Here is a 26,829-nt window from a genome sequence, read left to right on the forward strand (position 1 = left end):
ATCTGAGCTGAAAAACATTCCAGGCTATTCCGTAAAAAAACACAAAAAAAACTGAGTCTATGTGCACGTTGTGATCAACATTCAAATGTCAATTGGTTCATTTCAAATTTGTCCTTTTGTGAGGCGTAGCTGGGAACTAGTTGTGTATGATGGCGAGTGTTGCGGCTTCAATGAACCAGGAGGATTCTCCATCCTTTAAATCTACATTTTGGCTTCCCAGTAAATTACAAATGGCGATGGACAGAGAGTTGTGGCTGAAACCTTCCCTGTACTGTCACCACTGCTCAGCCAGACTTGTCACAGACTCCAGTCACCCAAGTTATAGACTGTTTTCTGTGCTACCGGAGCACCAAGTCTAGGACCAAAAGGCTCCTCAACAGCTTCTACCCCCCAAGCCATAAGACTGCTGAACAATTCATAGAAATGGCCACTGGACTATTTACATTGACCCCCCCCTCTTGTACACTGCTGCTACTCGCAGTTTATTATCTATACATAGTCACTTCACCCCTACCTACATGTACAAATGACCTCAACCAACCTGTATATAGCCTCTACACTGACTCTGTACCGGTACCCCCTGTATATAACCTCCACACTGACTCAGTACCGGTACCCCCTGTATATAACCTCCACATTGACTCAGTACCAGTACCCCCTGTATATAACCTCCACACTGACTCAGTACCGGTACCCCCCTGTATATAACCTCCACACTGACTCAGTACTTACGAACTTCACCCTCTCGCAAGCATTTCAGCAAACGGGTAGTACCCCCTCTATATAACCAAGAGAGCGGGTAGTACTCGCTCTGTATAACCAAGAGAACGGGTAGTACCCCTCTATATAACCAAGAGAACGGGTAGTACCCCCTCTATATAACCAAGAGAACGGGTAGTACCCCTCTATATAACCAAGAGAACGGGTAGTACCCCCTCAATATAACCAAGAGAACGGGTAGTACCCCCTCTATATAACCAAGAGAACGGGTAGTACCCCCTCTATATAACCAAGAGAATGCCAAAGTTATCAATGACTTGAAACGGACACTTTTATCTACAGAATGGTTATGTTCTGCTGTTCTCTGGGCCCACTGTTCCCACCCCATTATCTGGCACACATCTCTCTCCTTTCCCAGCTGTGGAGTCCAGTTTTGGGCCATTTTTCCCATAACCCCCCTCTTCCCCAGGGATGAGTCATCATTACTGTAATATGAGACGAGGCAGGCAGGAAAAGCTGCTCTGTCACACACACACAGATTACCAGGATGGTGTGACGTCCGTGAGCAGTGTGTGTGCCTTAGATACTTCTGGCTTCTGGAAGAGAGGGAGTCAAAACATCCTGTAGTTGTCTCTCTCTGGTCTCTCTCTCTCTCTGGTCTGTCTCTCGCTCTCTCTGGTCTGTCTCTCGCTCTCTCTAACTCCTCTCTCTCTCTCTCTCTCTGGTCTCTCTCTCTCGCTCACTGGTCTCTCTTTCTCTGGTCTCTCTCTGGTCTCTCTCTCTCGTCTCACTCTCTCTCTCCTCTTACTCTCTCTCTCTCTCTCTCTCAGGTATCTCGCTCTCTCTAACTCCCCTCTCTCTCATACCTCTTATCTCTCTCTCCCCAGCCTGCATGCCCTCTACTCCCAGTGGACGTGTCATTGTATTCCAGATGACAATATTAGCTTTCCCATCCTTCACCGTCCCAAAATATACATTATCTTTGGCAACATCCCAAATGGCACTCTTTTCCCTCCATAGTGAACTACCTTTGGGTCCTGGTCAAAATGAGTTCACTATATAGAGAATAGGCTGCCATTTAGGATACTGCCCTTATCTCCACAAAACTAATAGACACCAGGAAGTGATGCAATGGCTCCAGTGAGGCATTTCCTGTGTCCTGCTGTCCATACACACTGATCTCTGATAGTGTTCTATGTAGGTCTTTCCATCCTCATCCAACTATTATTTTCTCTTGTTTATCAGTGCAGCTCCTCTGCTCTTCTCTCTCTCTCTCTCTCTCTCTCTCTCTCTCTCTCTCTCTCTCTCTCTCTCTCTCTCTCTCTCTCTGGTCTCTCTCTCTCTCTCAGTCGCTCACTGGTCTCTCTCTCTCTGGTCTTTCTCTCTCTCTCTGGTCTTTCTCTCTCTCTCTGGTCTTTCTCTCTCTCTCTCTCTGGTCTTTCTCTCTCTCTCTCTCTGGTCTCTCTCTCTCTCTCTGGTCTCTCTCTCTCTCACTGGTATCTCTCTCTCTGGTCTCTCTCTCTCTCACTGGTCGCTCTCTCTCTCTCTCTCCTCTCTCTCTCTCTCGGTCTCTCTCTCTCTCTGGTCTCTCTCTCATAGTGAGAGTCATAGTGAGAGGAAGACTGTCAGTCAGTGGGTTTGTCCTAAAAAGCTCCCTATATAGTGCACTACTTTTGACCAGAGCTCTATTGGCCCTTCCTCCCTTATGGGCCCCTCCTCTCTATGAGCACTAGTGCACTATAAAGACACTAAGGGTGCCATTTGTTACTGAGACAGTCTGGTAGTTTCATAATGACAGGAGTTCAGCTCAGCATGATTGTCTGTTAAGAGGAACTGAAACGGAGACTAAGTTTCACTGCAAACGACTAACCACCAGCTTCCTGTTCCGTTGGGGGACTGGGTACGACTGGTTACGATTTGGAAACAGTGCGTTTTAGCATTTTTGGTACAAAGTTAGCATATCAATTGAACCTCTCCCACCCCCCTCTCTCTCTCTCTCCTCTCCTCTCGCTCCCCCTCTCTCTCTCTCCCTCCTCTCTCTTCCTCTCCTCTCGCTCCCCCCCCTCTCTCTCCCTCCTCTCTCTTCCTCTCCTCTCGCTCCCCCTCTCTCTCTCTCCCTCTTCTCTCTCTCCCTCTTCTCTCTCTCCCTCTTCTCTCTCTCCCTCTTCTCTCTCTCCCTCCTCTCTCTCTCCCTCCTCTCTCTCTCCCTCCTCTCTCTCCTGCCTCCTCTCGCTCCCCCTCCTCTCTCTTCCTCTCCTCTTGCCTCCCCCTCTCTCTCTCTCTCTCTCCCTCCCTCCTCTCTCTTCCTCGCCTCTCGCTCCCCCCCTCTCTCTCCCTCCTCTCTTTCCCCCTCCTCTCTCTCCCTCCTCTCTCTTCTCTCCCTCCTCTCTCTCCCTCCTCTCTTTCCCCCTCCTCTCTCTCCCTCCTCTCTCTTCTCTCCCCCTCTCTCTCTCCCTCCTCTCTTTCCCCCTCCTCTCTCTCCCTCCTCTCTCTTCTCTCCCTCCTCTCTCTCCCTCCTCTCTTTCCCCCTCCTCTCTCTCCCTCCTCTCTCTCTCCCCCCTCTCTCTTCCCCTCCTCTCTCTCTCTCTCCCTCCTCTCTCTCCCCCCTCTCTCTTCTCTCCCCCTCTCTCTCTCCCTCCTCTCTTTCCCCCTCCTCTCTCTCCCTCCTCTCTCTTCTCTCTCTCCCTCCCTCTCCTCTCTCTCCCCCTCTCTCTCTCTCTCTCCCTCCTCTCTCTCTTCCCCTCCTCTCTCTTCCTCTCCTCTCTCTCCCCCTCTCTCTCTCTCTCTCCCTCCTCTCTCTCTTCCCCTCCTCTCTCTCTTCCACTCCTCTCTCTCCCCCCTCCTCTCTCTCTCTCTTCCTCCTCTCTCTCTTCCCCTCCTCTCTCTCCCCCTCTCTCTCTCCCTCCTCTCTCTCCCCCTCCTCTCTCTTCCTCTCCTCTCGCTCCTCCAGGTACGAGGCAGCTCATCTCAGGCCAGAGAGGGGTTGAAGCGTCATTTCTCAGAGCTCCAGACGGCTGTGACCCGCCTCCTTACGGAGCGTCTGAGCGTGCTCCTTAGCGAGGTGGATGTCATCGAGCAGGACAGCGTTCGACCGCTGGACGACTGCCAGAAACTCATAGAACACGGAGTCAACACTGCAGACGAGCTGCTCCGAGAGGGTGAGGTATAGATAGACGGAGGGACGCATGGTTCAAATCCTGGGGCCCTTGAGCTAGGCACTTAACAAGGTGACCCTGGCCGTGACCCCACTCCCTGAGACTGTCTCAGGGGGAGTAGGGATATGCAAAATACACATGTCCCTTACACACTGTGTGTAACAGGACTAATATAATATAATATTATAATAATAATAATATCATATAATAATATAATCACCTCACAAATTATTATGACTCTTACACACCATCAGAATCATGTTTCTCCTGTCCTCCTCTTCCTCCTCAGTACCATCAGAATCATGTTTCTCCTGTCCTCCTCTTCCTCCTCAGTACCATCAGAATCATGTTTCTCCTGTCCTCCTCTTCCTCCTCAGTACCATCAGAATCATGTTTCTCCTGTCCTCCTCTTCCTCCTCAGTACCATCAGAATCATGTTTCTCCTGTCCTCCTCTTCCTCCTCAGTACCATCAGAATCATGTTTCTCCTGTCCTCCTCTTCCTCCTCAGTACCATCAGAATCATGTTTCTCCTGTCCTCCTCTTCCTCCTCAGTACCATCAGAATCATGTTTCTCCTGTCCTCCTCAGTACCATCAGAATCATGTTTCTCCTGTCCTCCTCTTCCTCCTCAGTACCATCAGAATCATGTTTCTCCTGTCCTCCTCTTCCTCCTCAGTACCATCAGAATCATGTTTCTCCTGTCCTCCTCTTCCTCCTCAGTACCATCAGAATCATGTTTCTCCTGTCCTCCTCTTCCTCCTCAGTACCATCAGAATCATGTTTCTCCTGTCCTCCTCTTCCTCCTCAGTACCATCAGAATCATGTTTCTCCTGTCCTCCTCTTCCTCCTCAGTACCATCAGAATCATGTTTCTCCTGTCCTCCTCTTCCTCCTCAGTACCATCAGAATCATGTTTCTCCTGTCCTCCTCTTCCTCCTCAGTACCATCAGAATCATGTTTCTCCTGTCCTCCTCTTCCTCCTCAGTACCATCAGAATCATGTTTCTCCTGTCCTCCTCTTCCTCCTCAGTACCATCAGAATCATGTTTCTCCTGTCCTCCTCTTCCTCCTCAGTACCATCAGAATCATGTTTCTCCTGTCCTCTTCCTCCTGCTCCTCCTCAGTACCATCAGAATGATGTTTCTCCTGTCCTCCTCCTCCTCCTCAGTACCATCAGAATCATGTTTCTCCTGTCCTCCTCTTCCTCCTCAGTACCATCAGAATCATGTTTCTCCTGTCCTCCTCTTCCTCCTCAGTACCATCAGAATCATGTTTCTCCTGTCCTCCTCTTCCTCCTCAGTACCATCAGAATCATGTTTCTCCTGTCCTCTTCCTCCTGCTCCTCCTCAGTACCATCAGAATGATGTTTCTCCTGTCCTCCTCCTCCTCCTCAGTACCATCAGAATCATGTTTCTCCTGTCCTCCTCTTCCTCCTCAGTACCATCAGAATCATGTTTCTCCTGTCCTCCTCTTCCTCCTCAGTACCATCAGAATCATGTTTCTCCTGTCCTCCTCTTCCTCCTCAGTACCATCAGAATCATGTTTCTCCTGTCCTCTTCCTCCTCAGTGATGTCCTATTTAATGACTCATGCTGTAATTAAACACTGATTAAAGGTTTTAATCCCTCCCCCTGCCTCCAGGTGAGGTAGCTATCCGTTGTGGTCTCGGGGAGAAGGAGGACCTGCTGGGGTGTTTCACCAAGAAGGCCCTTCAGATCCATCTGGACAGGTGAAGGAGAGAGAGGGAGTTGTCGTACTCTCTTTCACTATGTCATAACTTTAAGACGACAATGTAAAGGTTAACTCGGCGTGTGTGCTTATTTTAACCGTGTGTGGTGTGTGTGTGTGTGTGTGTGGTGTGGTGTGTGTGTGGTGTGTGGTGTGGTGTGGTGTGTGTGTGTGTGTGTGTTATTTTAACCGTGTGTGTGTGGGGTGTGTGGTGTGTGTGTGGTGTGTGTGTCTCAGCCTCCCGGAGGTACCAGTGTTAGTAGACGTGCCGTGTGTGTCTGCCCAGCTGGATGACTCTCTGCTGTACGCGGTGAGAGACAGAGTGTCACGACACGGATCAGTCTCTTCACACCCTCCGGTCCAGATAGAGGAGCTCCAGGAGAGACCTGGCAGTGTGTTAGTACGCTGGTGTAAGGTGAGGACACACACACTCTACAGGTGTTTTGACACTGATATTAACTAACTACTACACTGTACTGTGGGGGTGTGTGTTTCATAACATCTCTGTCTGTGTCTTTCTGTGTGTCTCTTTCTGTGTTTCTCTGTCTCTCTGTGTCTGTGTCTCTCTGTGTCTGTGTCTCTCTCTGTTTCTCTGTCTCTCTCTCTGTGTCTGTGTCTCTCTGTTTCTGTGTCTCTCTGTTTCTCTGTCTCTCTCTGTCTCTGTGTCTCTCTGTTTCTGTGTCTCTCTGTTTCTCTGTCTCTCTCTGTCTGTGTCTCTCTCTGTGTCTGTGTCTCTCTGTTTCTGTGTCTCTCTGTATCTCTCTCTCTCTGTGTCTCTCTGTTTCTTTGTCTCTCTCTCTGTCTCTCTCTGTTTCTGTGTCCCTCTCTGTGTTTCCCTCTCTCTGTCTCTCTCTGTGTCTCTCTAGGTGGATGATGAGTTTGCGGTGCAGGACTACCGTCTGCAGTATCGTCGCTCAGTGTCTGGTCAGTACCCAGGTCAAAAATGATTTAATATCCCAGAACTTCTTCATTTCTTTGTGATAGTATATCAATCGTATTTATTCAAAATTATTATAATAATCTAAGTCGGAATGTTTTAATAAAACATAACTTTTAATAACGGATAAATACGTTTCTGAACAAAGGGACCGGCGACTGTCTCTCAGTGCAACAAAGGGACCGGCGACTGTCTCTCAGTGCAACAAAGGGACCGGCGACTGTCTCTCAGTGCAACAAAGGGACCGGCGACTGTCTCTCAGTGCAACAAAGGGACCGGCGACTGTCTCTCAGTGCAACAAAGGGACCGGCGACTGTCTCTCAGTGCAACAAAGGGACCGGCGACTGTCTCTCAGTGCAACAAAGGGACCGGCGACTGTCTCTCAGTGCAACAAAGGGACCAGCGACTGTCTCTTAGTGCAACAAAGGGACCGGTGACTGTCTCTTAGTGCAACAAAGGGACCGGCGACTGTCTCTTAGTGCAACAAAGGGACCGGTGACTGTATCTTAGTGCAACAAAGGGACCGGCGACTGTCTCTTATGGCAACAAAGGGACCAGCGACTGTCTCTTAGTGCAACAAAGGGACCAGCGACTGTCTCTCAGTGCAACAAAGGGACCGGCGACTGTCTCTTAGTGCAACAAAGGGGCCAGCGACTGTCTCTCAGTGCAACAAAGGGACCGGCGACTGTCTCTCAGTGCAACAAAGGGACCAGCGACTGTCTCTTAGTGCAACAAAGGGACCGGTGACTGTCTCTTAGTGCAACAAAGGGACCGGTGACTGTATCTTAGTGCAACAAAGGGACCGGCGACTGTCTCTTATGGCAACAAAGGGACCAGCGACTGTCTCTTAGTGCAACAAAGGGACCAGCGACTGTCTCTCAGTGCAACAAAGGGACCGGCGACTATCTCTCAGTGCAACAAAGGGACCGGCGACTGTCTCTCAGTGCAACAAAGGGACCTGCGACTATCTCTCAGTGCAACAAAGGGACCGGCGACTGTCTCTCAGTGCAACAAAGGGACCGGTGACTGTCTCTCAGTGCAACAAAGGGACCGGCGACTGTCTCTCAGTGCAACAAAGGGACCGGCGACTGTCTCTTAGTGCAACAAAGGGACCAGCGACTGTCTCTCAGTGCAACAAAGGGACCGGCGACTGTCTATTAGTGCAACAAAGGGACCAGCGACTGTCTCTCAGTGCAACAAAGGGACCAGCGACTGTCTCTCAGTGCAACAAAGGGACCTGCGACTGTCTCTCATTGCAACAAAGGGACCAGCGACTGTCTCTCAGTGCAACAAAGGGACCAGCGACTGTCTCTCAGTGCAACAAAGGGACCGGCGACTGTCTCTCAGTGCAACAAAGGGACCGGTGACTGTCTTAGTGCAACAAAGGGACCGGCGACTGTCTTAGTGCAACAAAGGGACCGGCGACTGTCTCTCAGTGCAACAAAGGGACCAGCGACTGTCTCTCAGTGCAACAAAGGGACCGGCGACTGTCTCTCAGTGCAACAAAGGGACCAGCGACTATCTCTCAGTGCAACAAAGGGACCGGCGACTGTCTCTCAGTGCAACAAAGGGACCGGCGACTGTCTCTCAGTGCAACAAAGGGACCGGCGACTGTCTCTTAGTGCAACAAAGGGACCGGTAAATATCTCTTAGTGCAACAAAGGGGCCGGTGACTGTCTCTTATGGCAACAAAGGGACCAGCGACTGTCTCTTAGTGCAACAAAGGGACCGGCGACTGTCTCTTAGTGCAACAAAGGGACCGGTGACTGTCTCTTATGGCAACAAAGGGACCGGCGACTGTCTATTAGTGCAACAAAGGCACCGGCGACTGTCTTAGTGCAACAAAGGGACCGGCGACTGTCTCTCAGTGCAACAAAGGGACCAGCGACGGTCTCTTAGTGCAACAAAGGGACCAGTGACTTTCTCTTAGTGCAACAAAGGGACCGGTGCCTGTCTTTTAGTGCAACAAAGGGACCGGCGACTGTCTCCCAGTGCAACAAAGGGACCGGCGACTGTCTCTTAGTGCAACAAAGGGACCAGCGACTGTCTCTCAGTGCAACAAAGGGACCAGCGACTGTCTCTTATGGCAACAAAGGGGCCAGCGACTGTCTCTTAGTGCAACAAAGGGACCGGCGACTGTCTCTCAGTGCAACAAAGGGACCGGCGACTGTCTCTCAGTGCAACAAAGGGACCGGCAACTGTCTCTCAGTGCAACAAAGGGACCGGCGACTGTCTCTCAGTGCAACAAAGGGACCGGCGACTGTCTCTTAGTGCAACAAAGGGACCGGCGACTGTCTCTTAGTGCAACAAAGGGACCGGCGACTGTCTCTCAGTGCAACAAAGGGACCGGCGACTGTCTCTCAGTGCAACAAAGGGACCGGCGACTGTCTCTCAGTGCAACAAAGGGACCGGCGACTGTCTCTTAGTGCAACAAAGGGACCGGCGACTGTCTCTCAGTGCAACAAAGGGACCGGCGACTGTCTCTTAGTGCAACAAAGGGACCGGCGACTGTCTCTCATTGCAACAAAGGGACCAGCGACTGTCTCTCAGTGCAACAAAGGGACCAGCGACTGTCTCTCAGTGCAACAAAGGGACCGGCGACTGTCTCTCAGTGCAACAAAGGGACCGGTGACTGTCTTAGTGCAACAAAGGGACCGGTGACTGTCTTAGTGCAACAAAGGGACCGGCGACTGTCTCTCATTGCAACAAAGGGACCAGCGACTGTCTCTCAGTGCAACAAAGGGACCAGCGACTGTCTCTCAGTGCAACAAAGGGACCGGCGACTGTCTCTCAGTGCAACAAAGGGACCGGTGACTGTCTTAGTGCAACAAAGGGACCGGCGACTGTCTTAGTGCAACAAAGGGACCGGCGACTGTCTCTCAGTGCAACAAAGGGACCAGCGACTGTCTCTCAGTGCAACAAAGGGACCGGCGACTGTCTCTCAGTGCAACAAAGGGACCAGCGACTATCTCTCAGTGCAACAAAGGGACCGGCGACTGTCTCTCAGTGCAACAAAGGGACCGGCGACTGTCTCTTAGTGCAACAAAGGGACCGGTAAATATCTCTTAGTGCAACAAAGGGGCCGGTGACTGTCTCTTATGGCAACAAAGGGACCAGCGACTGTCTCTTAGTGCAACAAAGGGACCGGCGACTGTCTCTTAGTGCAACAAAGGGACCGGTGACTGTCTCTTATGGCAACAAAGGGACCGGCGACTGTCTATTAGTGCAACAAAGGCACCGGCGACTGTCTTAGTGCAACAAAGGGACCGGCGACTGTCTCTCAGTGCAACAAAGGGACCAGCGACGGTCTCTTAGTGCAACAAAGGGACCAGTGACTTTCTCTTAGTGCAACAAAGGGACCGGTGCCTGTCTTTTAGTGCAACAAAGGGACCGGCGACTGTCTCCCAGTGCAACAAAGGGACCGGCGACTGTCTCTTAGTGCAACAAAGGGACCAGCGACTGTCTCTCAGTGCAACAAAGGGACCAGCGACTGTCTCTTATGGCAACAAAGGGGCCAGCGACTGTCTCTTAGTGCAACAAAGGGACCGGCGACTGTCTCTCAGTGCAACAAAGGGACCGGCGACTGTCTCTCAGTGCAACAAAGGGACCGGCAACTGTCTCTCAGTGCAACAAAGGGACCGGCGACTGTCTCTCAGTGCAACAAAGGGACCGGCGACTGTCTCTTAGTGCAACAAAGGGACCGGCGACTGTCTCTTAGTGCAACAAAGGGACCGGCGACTGTCTCTCAGTGCAACAAAGGGACCGGCGACTGTCTCTCAGTGCAACAAAGGGACCGGCGACTGTCTCTTAGTGCAACAAAGGGACCGGCGACTGTCTCTCAGTGCAACAAAGGGACCGGCGACTGTCTCTTAGTGCAACAAAGGGACCGGCGACTGTCTCTCATTGCAACAAAGGGACCGGCGACTGTCTCTCAGTGCAACAAAGGGACCAGCGACTGTCTCTCAGTGCAACAAAGGGACCGGCGACTGTCTCTCAGTGCAACAAAGGGACCGGCGACTGTCTCTCAGTGCAACAAAGGGACCGGTGACTGTCTTAGTGCAACAAAGGGACCGGTGACTGTCTTAGTGCAACAAAGGGACCGGCGACTGTCTTAGTGCAACAAAGGGACCAGCGACTGTCTCTCAGTGCAACAAAGGTACCGGCGACTGTCTCTTAGTGCAACAAAGGGACCGGTAAATATCTCTTAGTGCAACAAAGGGGCCGGTGACTGTCTCTTATGGCAACAAAGGGACCAGCGACTGTCTCTTAGTGCAACAAAGGGACCGGTGACTGTCTCTTATGGCAACAAAGGGACCAGCGACTGTCTCTTAGTGCAACAAAGGGACCGGTGACTGTCTCTTATGGCAACAAAGGGACCAGCGACTGTCTCTCAGTGCAACAAAGGGACCAGCGACTGTCTCTCAGTGCAACAAAGGGACCAGTCCTGATCCCATGAATCTGTTTGCGCCTGTGGATATGTTGTCCTAACCACAGAATTACATATTAGTACTTTATTGATATAGCTTAATAATATTAAGACTATATCATATTATAACGTGAAATATATTATAAAATGTAATTGTATGAATGGTACATTATAATATGAATAATACGTTTTAATTGAATAGTACTTTATATGACTAGTACTTTATCATGTGAATAGTACTTTATAATATGACTAGTACTGTACAGTATGAATAGTACTTTAAAATATGACTAGTACTGTACAGTATGAATAGTACTTTATATGAATAGTACTTTATCATGTGACTAGTACTTTATAATATGACTAGTACTGTACAGTATGAATAGTACTTTATATGAATAGTACTTTATCATGTGACTAGTACTTTATCATGTGAATAGTACTTTATCATGTGAATAGTACTTTATAATGTGACTAGTACTTTACAGTATGAATAGTACTTTACAGTATGAATAGTACTTTATCATATGACTAGTACTTTATAATATGACTAGTACTTTATCATGTGAATAGTACTTTATCATGTGAATAGTACTTTATCATGTGACTAGTACTTTATAATATGACTAGTACTTTATCATGTGAATAGTACTTTATAATATGACTAGTACTTTATAATATGACTAGTACTTTATAATATGACTAGTACTTTATCATATGAATAGTACTTTATAATATGACTAGTACTTTATCATGTGACTAGTACTTTATCATATGAATAGTACTTTATAATATGACTAGTACGTTCTACTAGAATAGTGCTTTGTTAATGGTAGTTGATGGTCCTAACCTTGGTATCTTCCCCTTCAGGTCAGTACGAGGACACCTACATCGGGCCGGAGCAGGAGTTCCTGGTCCTACACCTGGACCCCCACACTGATCATCTGTTCAGGGTGTGTGCCCGGGGGGAGGGACGTACCGAGTGGAGCCCCTGGAGCGTCCCACAGACAGGATACACCACGCTGGCACCCCATGGTAAACACTCACACACCACAGGGTAAACACTCACACACTATAGGGTAAACACACACCACAGGGTAAACACTCACACACTATAGGGTAAACACACACACACACACACCAGATGGTAAACACACACACACCACAGGGTAAACACTCACACACTACAGGGTAAACACACACACACCACAGGGTAAACACTCACACACTATAGGGTAAACAGAGACACACACACCCCATGGTAAAACACACCACATGGTAAACACACACACCACAGGGTAAACACACACACACCACAGGGTAAACAGAGACACACACACCCCAGGGTAAACACTCACACACACCCCAGGGTAAACACTCACACACACCCCAGGGTAAACACTCACACACACCACAGGGTAAACACTCACACACACACCACAGGGTAAACACTCACACACACACCACAGGGTAAACACTCACACACACACCACAGGGTAAACACTCACACACACACCACAGGGTAAACACTCACACACACACCACATGGTAAACACTCACACACACACACACCACAGGGTAAACACTCACACACACCACAGGGTAAACACTCACACACACACCACAGGGTAAACACTCACACACACACCACAGGGTAAACACTCACACACACACCACAGGGTAAACACTCACACACACACCACAGGGTAAACACTCACACACACACCACATGGTAAACTCACACACCACATGGTAAACTCACACACACACACACACCACAGGGTAAACTCACACACCACATGGTAAACTCGCAAACACACACACACACTCACTCACACACCCCAGGGTAAACTCACACCCCCCAGGGTAAACTCACACCCCCCAGGGTAAACTCACACACCACATGGTAAACTCGCGAACACACACACACACTCACTCACACACCCCAGGGTAAACTCACACCCCCCAGGGTAAACTCACACCCCCCAGGGTAAACACACACCCCCCAGGGTAAACTCACACCCCCCAGGGTAAACTCACACCCCCCAGGGTAAACTCACACCTCAGGGTAAACACAGACACACCTGGAGCAGATACAGGGTGATGTGTTCAGCTCCAGGTTCTGCATGCTGACACAGCGTGGTCTACGAACCTCAAAGTACGTCTCTGATGGTATTTCTGTGTCTCTGATGGTGTTTTGTGTCTCAGATGGTATTTCTGTGTCTCTGATGGTATTTCTGCGTCTCTGATGGTATTTCTGCGTCTCTGATGGTGTTTCTGTGTCTCTGATGGTGTTTCTGTGTCTCTGATGGTGTTTCTGTGTCTCTGATGGTGTTTCTGTGTCTCTGATGGTGTGTCTGTGTCTCTGATGGTATTTCTGTGTCTCTGATGGTATTTCTGTGTCTCTGATGGTATTTCTGTGTCTCTGATGGGGTGTGCTCGCGTAACCTGTAGACGTTTGTTGGTCTCGTGTATCGTGAGTCTCTAGCTCTGGTCCAGGGCATCAGTGTGTTAGGCACATACTAGTCAGGGAACTAGCTCTGGTCCAGGGTGTAATGTTAACCATTGTTGCTTGTGCAGCTAGCTAGTACGCACACACTAGCTACTTAGCACACACTAGCTACTTAGCACACACTAGCTACTTAGCACACACTAGCTACTTAGCATACACTAGCTACTTAGTACACACTAGCTACTTAGTACACACTAGCTACTTAGTTCACATTAGCTACTTAGCACACACTAGCTACTTAGCACACACTAGCTACTTAGCACACATTAGCTACTTAGCACACACTAGCTACTTAGCACACACTAGCTACTTAGCACACACTAGCAACTTAGCACACACTAGCTACCTAGTACACACTAGCTACTTAGCACACACTAGCTACTTAGCACACACTAGCTACTTAGCACACACTAGCTACTTAGTACACACTAGCTACCTAGCTTGTAATTTCACCTCCTGTGCTGTTGGTGTCAGTAAAGCACCGTCCTCTCTGGCGTCACTCAACCTCCTGTCTCATCTCCTGTGTCTCAGTGTCTGTGGCGTGAGAAGGTGTGTCTCCTGGAGCCAGACCTGTTGAAATGCAGTCGGCCTCGACTGAAGATGTACTGTTGTCATGGTTCCTGTCTTCTTCTGGGTGGTGTGTTTCTCTGACCGTGTGTGTGTGTGTGTGTGTGTTTCTCTGACTGTGCGTGTGTTTCTCTGACCGTGTGTGTGTTTCTCTGACCGTGTGTGTGTGTGTTTCTCTGACCGTGTGTGTGTGTGTGTGTGTTTCTCTGACCGTGTGTGTGTGTGTTTCTCTGACCGTGTGTGCGTGTGTTTTTCTCTGACTGTGTTTCTCTGACCGTGTGTGTGTGTTCCAGAGTGGTGTCCAGGCAGTGAGGGCTACATCCTCAGCAGTAGAAGGAACATCGCCATGCGGAGTGACTCGTCCCCTTCTAAAGCTGGGGTTCTCTACTCCAACGCTCCGACCTACTTCTGTGGACAGACGCTCACCTTCAAGTCAGTACCCACACACTCCCTCTCTCTCTCTCTCTGCATCACAATCTGTAGCGTAATGTTATGCTGTGATTAATGTGTGTTCTGTGTGCTTGCGTAGGATCTCTGCCACGGGCCAGGTGGACAAGCGGGACAGTATTGGGGTGTGTGTGGGGTGTGAGGGAGAGGCGGAGTCTCTGCAGAGGGACCAGGCCGTCTGCATCTCCACCAACGGTACGCTCACAATCACTTTTTATTTGGGTAAAGTGTACAATTGCAGAGTAGCAGCAGCGTTAAAAGGTAGCAAAACGTCAAGATTTTTTTCTCACCTTCCCTCTTCTCTCTCTCTCCCCCTCCTGTCCCTCCCTCCCTCTTCCCTCTCTTCCTCTCTTCTCTCTCTTCCTCTCTCTCTCCCTCCCTCCCTCTTCTCTCTCTCTCTCCCTCCCTCCCTCTTCTCTCTCTCTCTCTCTCCCCTCCCTCCCTCTCTCCCTCCCTCCCCTCTCTCTCTCTCTCTCCCTCCCCTCTCCCTCCCTCTCTTCTCCCTCCCTCCCTCTCTCTCTCTCTCTCTCTCCCTCTCCCTCCCTCCCTCTCTCTCTCTCCCTCCCCTCCCTCCCTCTCTCCCTCTCCCTCTTCTCTCTCTCTCTCCCTCTTCTCTCTCTCTCCCTCTTCTCCCCTCCAGGAGCAGTGTTTGTCAACGGTAAAGAGATGACCAACCAGCTGCCTTCCATCACCCTCGGCTCTGCCGTGACCTTCGATATGGAAGTGGTCAACCTACTTCCTATTAGCAACAACAACAACCTTAGCGACGGAGGCAACTTCAAGCTGAGGGTTACGATTGGCTCAGGGAACCGGGAAGTGGTGTTTGATTGGCTGCTGGACCAGGGGGTGGACTGCCTGTTCTTTGGCTGCTCCTTAGCCCACCCTGGTTGGAAGGTGCTGGTGTTCTGAGGCTGGTGATTGGACAGCAGCCCTGTCAGTCAACACAAAGGGACAAGCAGGGTAACAGTCTTGTCTGCTGGAGTTGTCCTGTCCCAAATCAACCCCTGCTATTCAAACTTCTTAGCAGGGACCCTATTTTGTTGTGTGCAATTTCTCATGAACCCAACCCCAAAATAATAAAAAAAACATTACATTTTAGATTTTTACATCAACGAATAATCCTAAATTACATTTACAAGAAACCAAAATAAATGTACTCAATTTTATTTTTCAAATACGTTTGTATATTGTCTCATACAATAATCTGTACTCGTACTTTTTGTTTAGTGGGGGGGGGGGGGGGGTCGCGATCCTCGCCTTTGAATACCACTGCCTTCGACACTTAGCCTCTACCCCCTATAGCAACTGTTCAGTGTTGGGGTATTTCTAAATGTGAATTCAACTGTTGTTTACAGTAAATGTACCCCTCTTTAACCCACTGTGACTCATCTGGTCCTTTCACCCTGGGAAAGGTTTCATCTGGCGCAGCGATCTGTGCTTCCTCCAGGTATGACCGGTGATGGCTGAGAGTTGTCTGCTCCGGTATCAGAAAACATCAGCTTTCTCCTCTTGGGCACCTGGATGGACAATGTACACAATCCATTTCTGACCTGTCTGATAAGATATCCTGCCATCTGATACAGACTGATGTACCAGAACTGACCAATCATTATTCCTTTTCAAGACACACTCAGGCTGTGCATGAAATGGCACCCTGTTCCCTACATAGTGCTATGGGCCTTGGTCAAAAGTAGTGGACTATATAGGGAATAGGGTGCCATTCCTGTGCCCCATTTCACATGCACATTCTCTCCAAACGTCCTAAAATGGTGGTGTTTTTTAAAACTTTTGAATGTGAGAACAATAAGGGGGTGGTCTCACTCAGAGAAGTGATCAGAGAGCGAGACTTTACCTTTCATCAAACACTTGAGCTGCAAAGCATGCTGGTCTGGTTTACCACAGAATAAAACACCATCACTGTGAAAAACAACTCACTCCAAGAGATCGTAACCTCTTCTTCGTCGGTCTCTCCTCTCCCTGTCGACCCGTTTTCAGTTCTCTAGCTCGGTGTGAGCAGAACTCTTGCGGTGTACAAAGTTCAGATTCTATAAGTGTTCTGAATCAGATTCAGATCAGATTTCATGCTCTTAATGTGCTTTTTAAAAACTTTTTTTTGTTTGTTTTGCTAACAGTATTCACAACCATGTAATGTAAACTTCACTTGTAGACATTGATGTACTTTCATGTGAATTTTTGGAGGAACTTGTGAGAGGTGAATTTATATTTTAAAACTGCATCCTATTTCCTCTAGACCACTACAGGGACTAGGGGGCCGTTTTGGGTTGCATCCTGTGGTTCTGCAGAGATGGTATGGTTGCTGTGGTTACAGAGCGCTCTTCAGCAGACTTGACTGTTGAGTTTGATGGTTCAAATTTAAATGAACCTTTATTGAACTAGGCAAGTCAGGAAAGAACTAAATGTTATTTACAATGACTGCCTACCCCCCCTCCCCTAACCCGGACGATGCTGGGCCAAACCCTATGGGACTCCCGATCATGGCCGGTTGTGTGACAGCCTGGAAACAAACCAGGGTCTGTAGTGACGCCTCTAGCACTGCAATACAGTGCCTTAGACCGCTGCGCCACTCGGGAGTGTGACAGTTTCACATTTAACAGGTTAACAGTGGTCATACACACTGTAAGACACTGCTAGATAAAAGCTATAGCTTGGATACAGTATATAGCTGTATAGTTACTCTGTGGCAGTGTTGCTTCACATCCAAATCATCTGATATCAGTGAAAGGCTGCCAATGACGGTAGGATTGGAAATGGAACCAGGCCACCTGTTAAAGTGGGGTCGTCCTCAGCTGTCTTGTCATCCACCACCCTCTTTATGCAAACATCCGTCTCAGATTCCTTTAACTGTGTGTTTGAGTCCCAAATAGCACCCTATCTAGTGCACTACTTTCTGACCAGGATCCATAGGGCTGGTCAAAAGAAGTGCATCAGATAGGGTGCCATTTGGAATGCTGACTGTGACTTGTAAATCAGGGTGGGGGCTCAGTTCCATTTCAATTCGGGAGTTTAACAAAAATTCCGATTTGCGTTAAAGTGGAATGTGAGTCTACTCCCTAAAATGGCATTGACCCCAGTCCTGCTTGTTATTGACATGTGTGTATGTTCCTTCCTTCAGTACAGAACGAATGCCCCAGAAACATCCAATAAATTGCTTAGTCATCTATTTTTTGTGTGTCTGAAATATGAAACAATCCAAAAATTGGAGCTACAACCAAGAGATGGACAGAAGTCAGGATGTTGGGTCAGCCAGGCTAGCAGACCATTTCTACTAGCCAGGGTAACAACGGGGTCTAAAATGTTCCGGCCCGTGTCATGGTTGGATATACAACATTTGGCTGGTCTGACGGGCTAGTTGGGCACATTCCTACTGGCCCAGTCTGAAAAGTTATATTCTCGGGCTCGCTGAAGGTCTATTCCCTATCCTAACATGTGAATGAGATAGTTACAGTAACGTGACCAGTAGTGTTAGAACCGTATCCATGAGATAGTTGCAGGAAGGTGACCAGTAGTGTTAGAACCGTATCCATGAGATAGTTACAGGAACGTGACCAGTAGTGTTAGAACCATAACCATGAGATAGTTACAGTAACCAGTAGTGTTAGAACCGTATCCATGAGAACGTGACCAGTAGCGTTAGAACCGTATCCGTGAGAACGTGACCAGTAGTGTTAGAACCGTATCCGTGAGAAGGTGACCAGTGTTAGAACCGTATCCATGAGAAGGTGACCAGTAGTGTTAGAACCGTATCCATGAGAAGGTGACCAGTAGTGTTAGAACCGTATCCATGAGAACGTGACCAGTAGTGTTAGAACCGTATCCATGAGAAGGTGACCAGTAGTGTTAGAACCGTATCCATGAGAAGGTGACCAGTAGTGTTAGAACCGTGACCAGTAGTGTTAGAACCGTATCCATGAGAACGTGACCAGTAGTGTTAGAACCGTATCCATTCAATTAAAACCATATGAGACGTTAAATGGTAATAGTAAAAAACATCTTTATTCTTTTAAATAAAAAACATTTTCTATGACTCCTTGATTACTAAATTCCAACGTCCAGCTGGTTTTAGGATGTTGGTGAACAAAAGTCCTGTTTTTCTTTTGCATTTTCCATTCTGGGTTCGCTAGAGCAAAATGTTGCTCTTTTTTCCTGAAGTGACGTGTTATATACACAAACCTGGGTCATGTTCACTGAGGCGCACTGTAGCAAAAACGTTTTGCAACAGAAGATAAGTGTTTTATTGGATTGGTACAGAGAGTACCTCCAACTCCCTCGTTTTGAGTGCTTTCTAACGTTTTGTGCCAAATGAGCATGACCCTCGTCAACATACTGCACACAGCTACAGAATGTAGGAACAGATTCCTTTGTTTGGGTTCTGATTGATTGCAATTCAAGTTCACACCTGAAAAGATCCACCCCCATCACTGGAGAAGCAAAGACACCCTGTTTCCTATATCTGAAATGACACCCTATTTCCTATATAGTGCACTCCTGTTGACCAGGGCCCATACCAGTGGAGGCTGCTGAGGGGAGGACGGCTCATAATGGCATCAAACACGTGGAAATCACGTTAGATACCATTCCGCTCCAGCCATTACCACGAGCCCGTCCTCCCCAAAAAGGTGCCACCAACCTCCTGTGGTCCATGCTACTTTTGACCAGGGCCCGTCCTCCCCAAATAAAGCTGCCACCAACCTCCTGTGGTCCATGCTACTTTTGACCAGGGCCCGTCCTCCCCAAATAAAGCTGCCACCAACCTCCTGTGGTCCATGCTACTTTTGACCAGGGCCCGTCCTCCCCAATTAAAGCTGCCACCAACCTCCTGTGGTCCATGCTACTTTTGACCAGGGCCCCGTCCTCCCCAATTAAAGCTGCCACCAACCTCCTGTGGTCCATGCTACTTTTGACCAGGGCCCGTCCTCCCCAATTAAAGGTGCCACCAACCTCCTGTGGTCCATGCTACTTTTGACCAGGGCCCATCCTCCCCAATTAAAGGTGCCACCAACCTCCTGTGGTCCATGCTACTTTTGACCAGGGCCCGTCCTCCCCAATTAAAGGTGCCACCAACCTCCTGTGGTCCATGCTACTTTTGACCAGGGCCCATCCTCCCCAATTAAAGGTGCCACCAACCTCCTGTGGTCCATGCTACTTTTGACCAGGGCCCGTCCTCCCCAATTAAAGGTGCCACCAACCTCCTGTGGTCCATGCTACTTTTGACCAGGGCCCTATGGTACACTATATATATATAGGAAATAAGATGCTAATTGGGACAGTTTCACAGGTGAGGAAAACAGTAGAAAATCTGCAGCAGATCCAACTCTTTGGTCAGGAAACTCAACAACATTTAACTCCCCATTGTAATACTTACTACAGTTGATGTCCAGCAGGTCAACATGTCACCTTTCTGAAGACGTCAACACTGACCGTGTCCCAAATTACTCCAACATAGTAAGAGTACGTCCAAAATGGCACCTTATTCCCTATAAGTAGTGCACTACCCTATGGACCCTGGTCAAAAGTAGTATACTATATAGGGAGCCATTCGGGACACTGCCCAAAAGCAGTGAGTGGATGCGGGTGCTGCACGGTTTCAGCTTGATGATGAATGTGGTCATACAGTGTAACTGAACCTTGACCTAATGACCTGACAACCTCAAAAAGGTTACAGATGACTGTGATCTGTGCTCGCTGAGGGCCTGAATCATCTGTCTAGTAGCACCATTGGATCCTGTGACTGACTTGAGTGCTAACCAGACCTGAGTTCAAATACTCGATCTGTGCTCGCTGAGGGCCTGAATCATCTGTCTAGTAGCACCATTGGATCCGGACTGACTTGAGTGCTAACCAGATCTGAGTTCAAATACTTGATCTGTGCTTGATTGAGCTTGCCTGGCTTAAATGGACCTAAAGACTAGTCCCAAAACTGCAACTCCCCTCCCATCTAGCACTCCAGGCAGGCTAGAGCAAACATTAAAGACTCCAAATAGTATTTAAACAGAGGTCTGACAGCAATACACATTTAGTTTAGGATGGATGGGGGGTGGGGGGGGCAAAGGGATGTTTCTACCCTGAGCCAAGACACCTTCTAGTCCAACAACACTGTTTCCAAGAGCTGGACTTCAGACCAGCATACCGTCCCTCAAGTTTAGCCTCAAAATGTTCCCCATAGTAATAAACATAACAATCAAATGTTGAAATTCAGAATGCATCATCATTACAACCAACCAATAACAATACAGCAGAGTCTGTCCGTCATCAGGGTTGTATTCATTAGTGCACACTGTAGCAAAAACGTTTAATATATATATATATATATATATATATATATATATATATATATATATATATATATATATATATATATATATGCAAATATCCCAAATGGCACCCTATTTCCGGTCTAGTGCACAGACACCCAAGTCTGTCTCAAACAGGCACCTGAGACAAGACGGGGGCTAAAGTAGGTTGGACAGGTGAGGATGGACACAGTACTGATGAACCAGTGAGGATGGACACAGTACTGATCCTATTCCATATATCAGCGGTTCCCAAACTGTGGGGCGCGCCCCCCTAGGGGGAACTCAGTCCAGCTTTCAACTGACTCTTGAAAGTTGTAATAGTAGAACACACAAGGTGACGTGTGGAAACAGGTTATTGCATCATCAGTTCCTCTTTGTCATGTCAGTCATTACATTTCTTAGAGAGATATAACTTGTCAGAAATGTCCAGCCCACGTCAAGCTAACGTTTGTTTTTTTTAGCCTATAGACATTCATTTTTTTTGTCACTCAAATATCACAAGAAAACACATTAGACATGGCAAAATGTATAGAAATGCAAGGAAATAAGCTTTCAAATCTGCAACATTTTAGGGGTGTGAACAGTTTGTGTCATGAACAGTGCTTGTGCCCATAGAAACGGATGTTCCCCAATGCTGGAAGAGGGACCTGAGTGAAACAGTTTGGGAACCACTGATCTATACAGGACCCTATGGGCCTCGGCCTAAAGTACTAAAGCCTTGTAACAGCCAGAACGGCCCAGAGGGCAGGAGCCCAGCTCCTGCTTCTGTAGTGAGGCAGCTTGATGTACAAGTACCACTCCTGGACAGAATGCTAGTCTATAGCAGACAGCTTGATGTACAAGTACACCCCCTGGACAGAATGCTAGTCTATAGCAGACAGCTTGATGTACAAGTACCACTCCTCGACAGAATGCTAATCTATAGCAGACAGCTTGATGTACAAGTACACCTCCTGGACAGAATGCTAGTCTATAGCAGACAGCATGATGTACAAGTACACCTCCTGGACAGAATGCTAATCTATAGCAGACAGCTTGATGTACAAGTACCACTCCTTGACAGAATGATGTACAAGTACACCTCCTGGACAGAATGCTAGTCTATAGCAGACAGCTTGATGTACAAGTACACCTCCTGGACAGAATGCTAGTCTATAGCAGACAGCATGATGTACAAGTACACCTCCTGGACAGAATGCTAGTCTATAGCAGACAGCTTGATGTACAAGTACACCTCCTGGACAGAATGCTAGTCTATAGCAGACAGCTTGATGTACAAGTACACCTCCTGGACAGAATGCTAGTCTATAGCGGACAGAATGCTAATCTATAGCAGACAGCTTGATGTACAAGTACCACTCCTTGACAGAATGATGTACAAGTACACCTCCTGGACAGAATGCTAGTCTATAGCAGACAGCTTGATGTACAAGTACACCTCCTGGACAGAATTCTAATCTATAGCAGACAGCTTGATGTACAAGTACACCTCCTGGACAGAATGCTAGTCTATAGCAGACAGCTTGATGTACAAGTACATCCCCTAGTCTATAGCAGACAGCTTGATGTACAAGTACATCCCTTGGACAGAATGCTAGTCTATAGCAGACAGCTTGATGTACAAGTACACCTCCTGGACAGAATGCTAATCTATAGCAGACAGCTTGATGTACAAGTACACCATCTGGACAGAATGCTAGTCTATAGCAGACAGCTTGATGTACAAGTACACCCCCTGGACAGAATGCTAGTCTATAGCAGACAGCTTGATGTACAAGTACCACTCCTTGACAGAATGATGTACAAGTACACCTCCTGGACAGAATGCTAGTCTATAGCAGACAGCTTGATGTACAAGTACACCTCCTGGACAGAATGCTAGTCTATAGCAGACAGCTTGATGTACAAGTACACCTCCTGGACAGAATGCTAGTCTATAGCAGACAGCATGATGTACAAGTACACCTCCTGGACAGAATGCTAATCTATAGCAGACAGCTTGATGTACAAGTACCACTCCTTGACAGAATGATGTACAAGTACACCTCCTGGACAGAATGCTAGTCTATAGCAGACAGCTTGATGTACAAGTACACCTCCTGGACAGAATGCTAATCTATAGCAGACAGCTTGATGTACAAGTACATCCCTTGGACAGAATGCTAGTCTATAGCAGACAGCTTGATGTACAAGTACACCTCCTGGACAGAATGCTAATCTATAGCAGACAGCTTGATGTACAAGTACACCCCCTGCACAGAATGCTAGTCTATAGCAGACAGCTTGATGTACAAGTACACCTCCTGGACAGAATGCTAGTCTATAGCAGACAGCTTGATGTACAAGTACATCCCCTAGTCTATAGCAGACAGCTTGATGTATAAGTACATCCCCTAGTCTATAGCAGACAGCTTGATGTACAAGTACATCCCTTGGACAGAATGCTAGTCTATAGCAGACAGCTTGATGTACAAGTACACCTCCTGGACAGAATGCTAATCTATAGCAGACAGCTTGATGTACAAGTACACCTTCTGGACAGAATGCTAGTCTATAGCAGACAGCTTGATGTACAAGTACACCTCCTGGACAGAATGCTAGTCTATAGCAGACAGCTTGATGTACAAGTACATCCCCTAGTCTGTAGCAGACAGCTTGATGTACAAGTACATCCCTTGGACAGAATGCTAGTCTATAGCAGACAGCTTGATGTACAAGTACATCCCCTAGTCTATAGCAGGGCCTGGTAAAAAAGTAGTGCACACTAGTATAAAGGAATATGGTGCCAGTTGGGACTAAGTTATTGCTAAAGTGATGAGTTTACAGACCTCATGGTCACTGTAACATCAGTCTAATGACATCAAAGCAAGACTGAATAACCAGACATGGGGAAAAACTAGACCACGGTTTCCCTGCTATAACCAGTGGGACTGTGTGTGTGTGTGTGTGTGTGTGTGTGTGTGTGCGTGTGTGTCCAAATTGACTTAAATGATTCTGGCCCACCACCTCTATACGGTAAACCCAACACCCAGTGCTTGTTTGGAATGATGTCATCATGAGTCTCTCTTATTATTTTCATCCTCCACTCAGCCAATCACCGGGCATCCTTTTAGATACTCATCACTCCTCCAGGAGAGGGCCGGAGGGTACCTCACAACTTATGCCTCTTGCTCGGCCTGGACGTTTCCACAGCAACAGAACTACCAGCTTCATCGCCATCGCCGTTTCCGTTCGTGCGGCCATTACCATGGTTACTCTTACCATCCGTGTGGTCGTCATTACATGTGGCATAGTCGGGTTGCAGCTCAGACGGAGACTCCAGCGCTGTCACCCAATACTCTCCTCCATCCCCCTCTCCTCCTTCCTGCTGCTGGGTCTGCTGGATGTGTCGGAGGCGTGTCATGGCCTGGTTGATGGTTGTCGTGGTAACCAGTTTAAAGTCATGCATGCTGACCAGGTGTAACAGGAAGTTCCTACAGAGGTTCTTCCTGGCAATGTACGCTCCGCAACCTTCCACAAACGCCAGACAGGCTCCGTTCATCTGGTTATCTGCTATGTAGCTGAGGGGCAGAGAGAGAGAGTGGGGGGAGAGAGAGAGGGGAGTGGGGATTAGAGTAGGGACGTCAAACGTTCAGCCTGCGCCACAGACACTATGGAGCCTCTAGTCGAGAGCGCCTGGTTAATACGAATTCATTTGGGGGCGGCAGGTAGCCTAGTGGTTAGAGCATTGGGCCAGTAACCGAAAGGTTGCTAAATCGAATCCCCGAGCTGACAAGGTAAAAACCTGTAGTTCTGCCCCTGAACAAGGCAGTTAACCCACTGTTCCTAGGCCGTCATTGTAAATAAGAATTTGATCTTAACTGACTTTCGTAATTAAATAAAACATACAAATAATACAGATTCTGTTGTGTTTGAGAGCATTTTGTAACTCTAAATGAGTGAGAAATAGATGGCATTAAGCAGGTTTCCATCCAACCATCATATGGAAGTAAACTTGGAGTCATGCGACGATATGATTCACAGTTTATTAAACCCCAGATTCATGCGACGATATGATTCACAGTTTATTAAACTACAGATTCATGCGACGATATGATTCACAGTTTATTAAACCCCAGATTCATGCGACGATATGATTCACAGTTTATTAAACTACAGATTCATGCGACGATATGATTCACAGTTTATTAAAACTACAGATTCATGCGACGATATGATTCACAGTTTATTCAACTTGGAGTCATGCGACGATATGATTCACAGTTTATTCAACTTGGAGTCATGCGACGATATGATTCACAGTTTATTAAACTACAGATTCATGCGACGATATGATTCACAGTTTATTCAACTTGGAGTCTGCGACGATATGATTCAGTTTATTAAACCCCAGATTCATGCGACGATATGATTCACAGTTTATTAAACTACAGATTCATGCGACGATATGATTCACAGTTTATTAAACCCCAGATTCATGCGACGATATGATTCACAGTTTATTAAACTACAGATTCATGCGACGATATGATTCACAGTTTATTAAAACTACAGATTCATGCGACGATATGATTCACAGTTCATTCAACTTGGAGTCATGCGACGATATGATTCACAGTTTATTCAACTTGGAGTCATGCGACGATATGATTCACAGTTTATTAAACTACAGATTCATGCGACGATATGATTCACAGTTTATTAAACCCCAGATTCATGCGACGATATGATTCACAGTTTATTAAACTACAGATTCATGCGACGATATGATTCACAGTTTATTAAAACTACAGATTCATGCGACGATATGATTCACAGTTTATTCAACTTGGAGTCATGCGACGATATGATTCACAGTTTATTCAACTTGGAGTCATGCGACGATATGATTCACAGTTTATTAAACTACAGATTCATGCGACGATATGATTCACAGTTTATTCAACTTGGAGTCATGCGACGATATGATTCACAGTTTATTAAACTACAGATTCATGCGACGATATGATTCACAGTTTATTCAACTTGGAGTCATGCGACGATATGATTCACAGTTTATTAAACTTGGAGTCAGGCGACGATATGATTCACAGTTTATTAAACTTGGAGTCAGGCGACGATATGATTCACAGTTTATTAAACCCCAGATTCATGCGACGATATGATTCACAGTTTATTAAACTACAGATTCATGCGACGATATGATTCACAGTTTATTAAACTTGGAGTCATGCGACGATATGATTCACAGTTTATTAAACTTGGAGTCATGCGACGATATGATTCACAGTTTATTAAACTTGGAGTCATGCGACGATATGATTCACAGTTTATTAAACTTGGAGTCATGCGACGATATGATTCACAGTTTATTCAACTTGGAGTCATGCGACGATATGATTCACAGTTTAAGCTACAGATGTAATAAGTGATGAACAGGGAGGTGAAAGATGAAGCAACGTCTAGAGAACGACACACAACAACGTCTCATGAAGCTCTAGAGAACGACACACAGCAACGTCTAGAGAACGACACACCGCAACGTCTAGAGAACGACACACCGCAACGTCTAGAGAACGACACACCGCAACGTCTAGAGAACGACACACAGCAACGTCTCATGAAGCTCTAGAGAACGGCACACAGCAACGTCTAGAGAACGACACACAGCATCGTCTAGAGAACGACACACAGCAACGTCTAGAGAACGACACAGCATCGTCTAGAGAACGACACAGCATCGTCTAGAGAACGACACACAGCAACGTCTAGAGAACGACACACAGCAACGTCTAGAGAACGACACACAGCAACGTCTAGAGAACGACACACAGCAACGTCTAGAGAACGACACACAGCAACGTCTAGAGAACGACACACAGCAACGTCTAGAGAACGACACACAGCAACGTCTAGAGAACGACACACAGCAACGTCTAGAGAACGACACACAGCAACGTCTAGAGAACGACACACAGCAACGTCTAGAGAACGACACACAGCAACGTCTCATGAAGCTCTAGAGA

The 26,829-nt window shown here is 47.5% G+C and overlaps 2 protein-coding genes and 1 long non-coding RNA gene across 5 annotated transcripts in view; 1 reads left to right on the top strand and 2 right to left on the bottom strand.

Moving 5' to 3' along the window:
* Positions 1-17,670, top strand: part of crlf3 (cytokine receptor-like factor 3) — a 36,652-nt gene extending 18,982 nt beyond the window's left edge. Inside the window, exons 3-10 of one of the 2 annotated variants that reach the window (XM_031813669.1) lie at positions 3,671-3,878; positions 5,514-5,601; positions 5,838-6,015; positions 6,467-6,536; positions 11,834-11,998; positions 14,336-14,474; positions 14,572-14,684; positions 15,130-17,670. In XM_031813669.1, the coding sequence (XP_031669529.1) occupies positions 3,671-3,878; positions 5,514-5,601; positions 5,838-6,015; positions 6,467-6,536; positions 11,834-11,998; positions 14,336-14,474; positions 14,572-14,684; positions 15,130-15,398 (1,230 nt within the window). In that variant the 3' untranslated portion in view covers positions 15,399-17,670. The remainder of the gene's footprint in view (positions 1-3,670; positions 3,879-5,513; positions 5,602-5,837; positions 6,016-6,466; positions 6,537-11,833; positions 11,999-14,335; positions 14,475-14,571; positions 14,685-15,129) is intronic. The other variant, XM_031813670.1, reaches the window with a different exon arrangement.
* An 811-nt stretch (positions 17,671-18,481) lies between these two features.
* On the bottom strand, positions 18,482-22,853 carry LOC116359833 (uncharacterized). Its single transcript, XR_004206785.1, has 3 exons — positions 22,667-22,853; positions 22,536-22,615; positions 18,482-22,088 (listed from the first exon to the last, which is right to left on the bottom strand). It is a non-coding gene; the product is annotated as an uncharacterized LOC116359833 (long non-coding RNA).
* A 571-nt stretch (positions 22,854-23,424) lies between these two features.
* Positions 23,425-26,829, bottom strand: part of LOC116352974 (polycomb protein suz12-A-like) — a 33,775-nt gene continuing 30,370 nt past the window's right edge. For both annotated transcript variants that reach the window (XM_031813673.1, XM_031813672.1), the window contains one exon: positions 23,425-24,363. In XM_031813673.1, coding sequence (XP_031669533.1) covers positions 23,955-24,363 — 409 coding nt within the window. In that variant the 3' untranslated portion in view covers positions 23,425-23,954. The remainder of the gene's footprint in view (positions 24,364-26,829) is intronic.

The sequence above is a fragment of the Oncorhynchus kisutch genome, unplaced genomic scaffold (genome assembly GCF_002021735.2).
Source record: "Oncorhynchus kisutch isolate 150728-3 unplaced genomic scaffold, Okis_V2 Okis06b-Okis10b_hom, whole genome shotgun sequence".
Classification (NCBI taxonomy): Eukaryota; Metazoa; Chordata; class Actinopteri; order Salmoniformes; family Salmonidae; genus Oncorhynchus; species Oncorhynchus kisutch.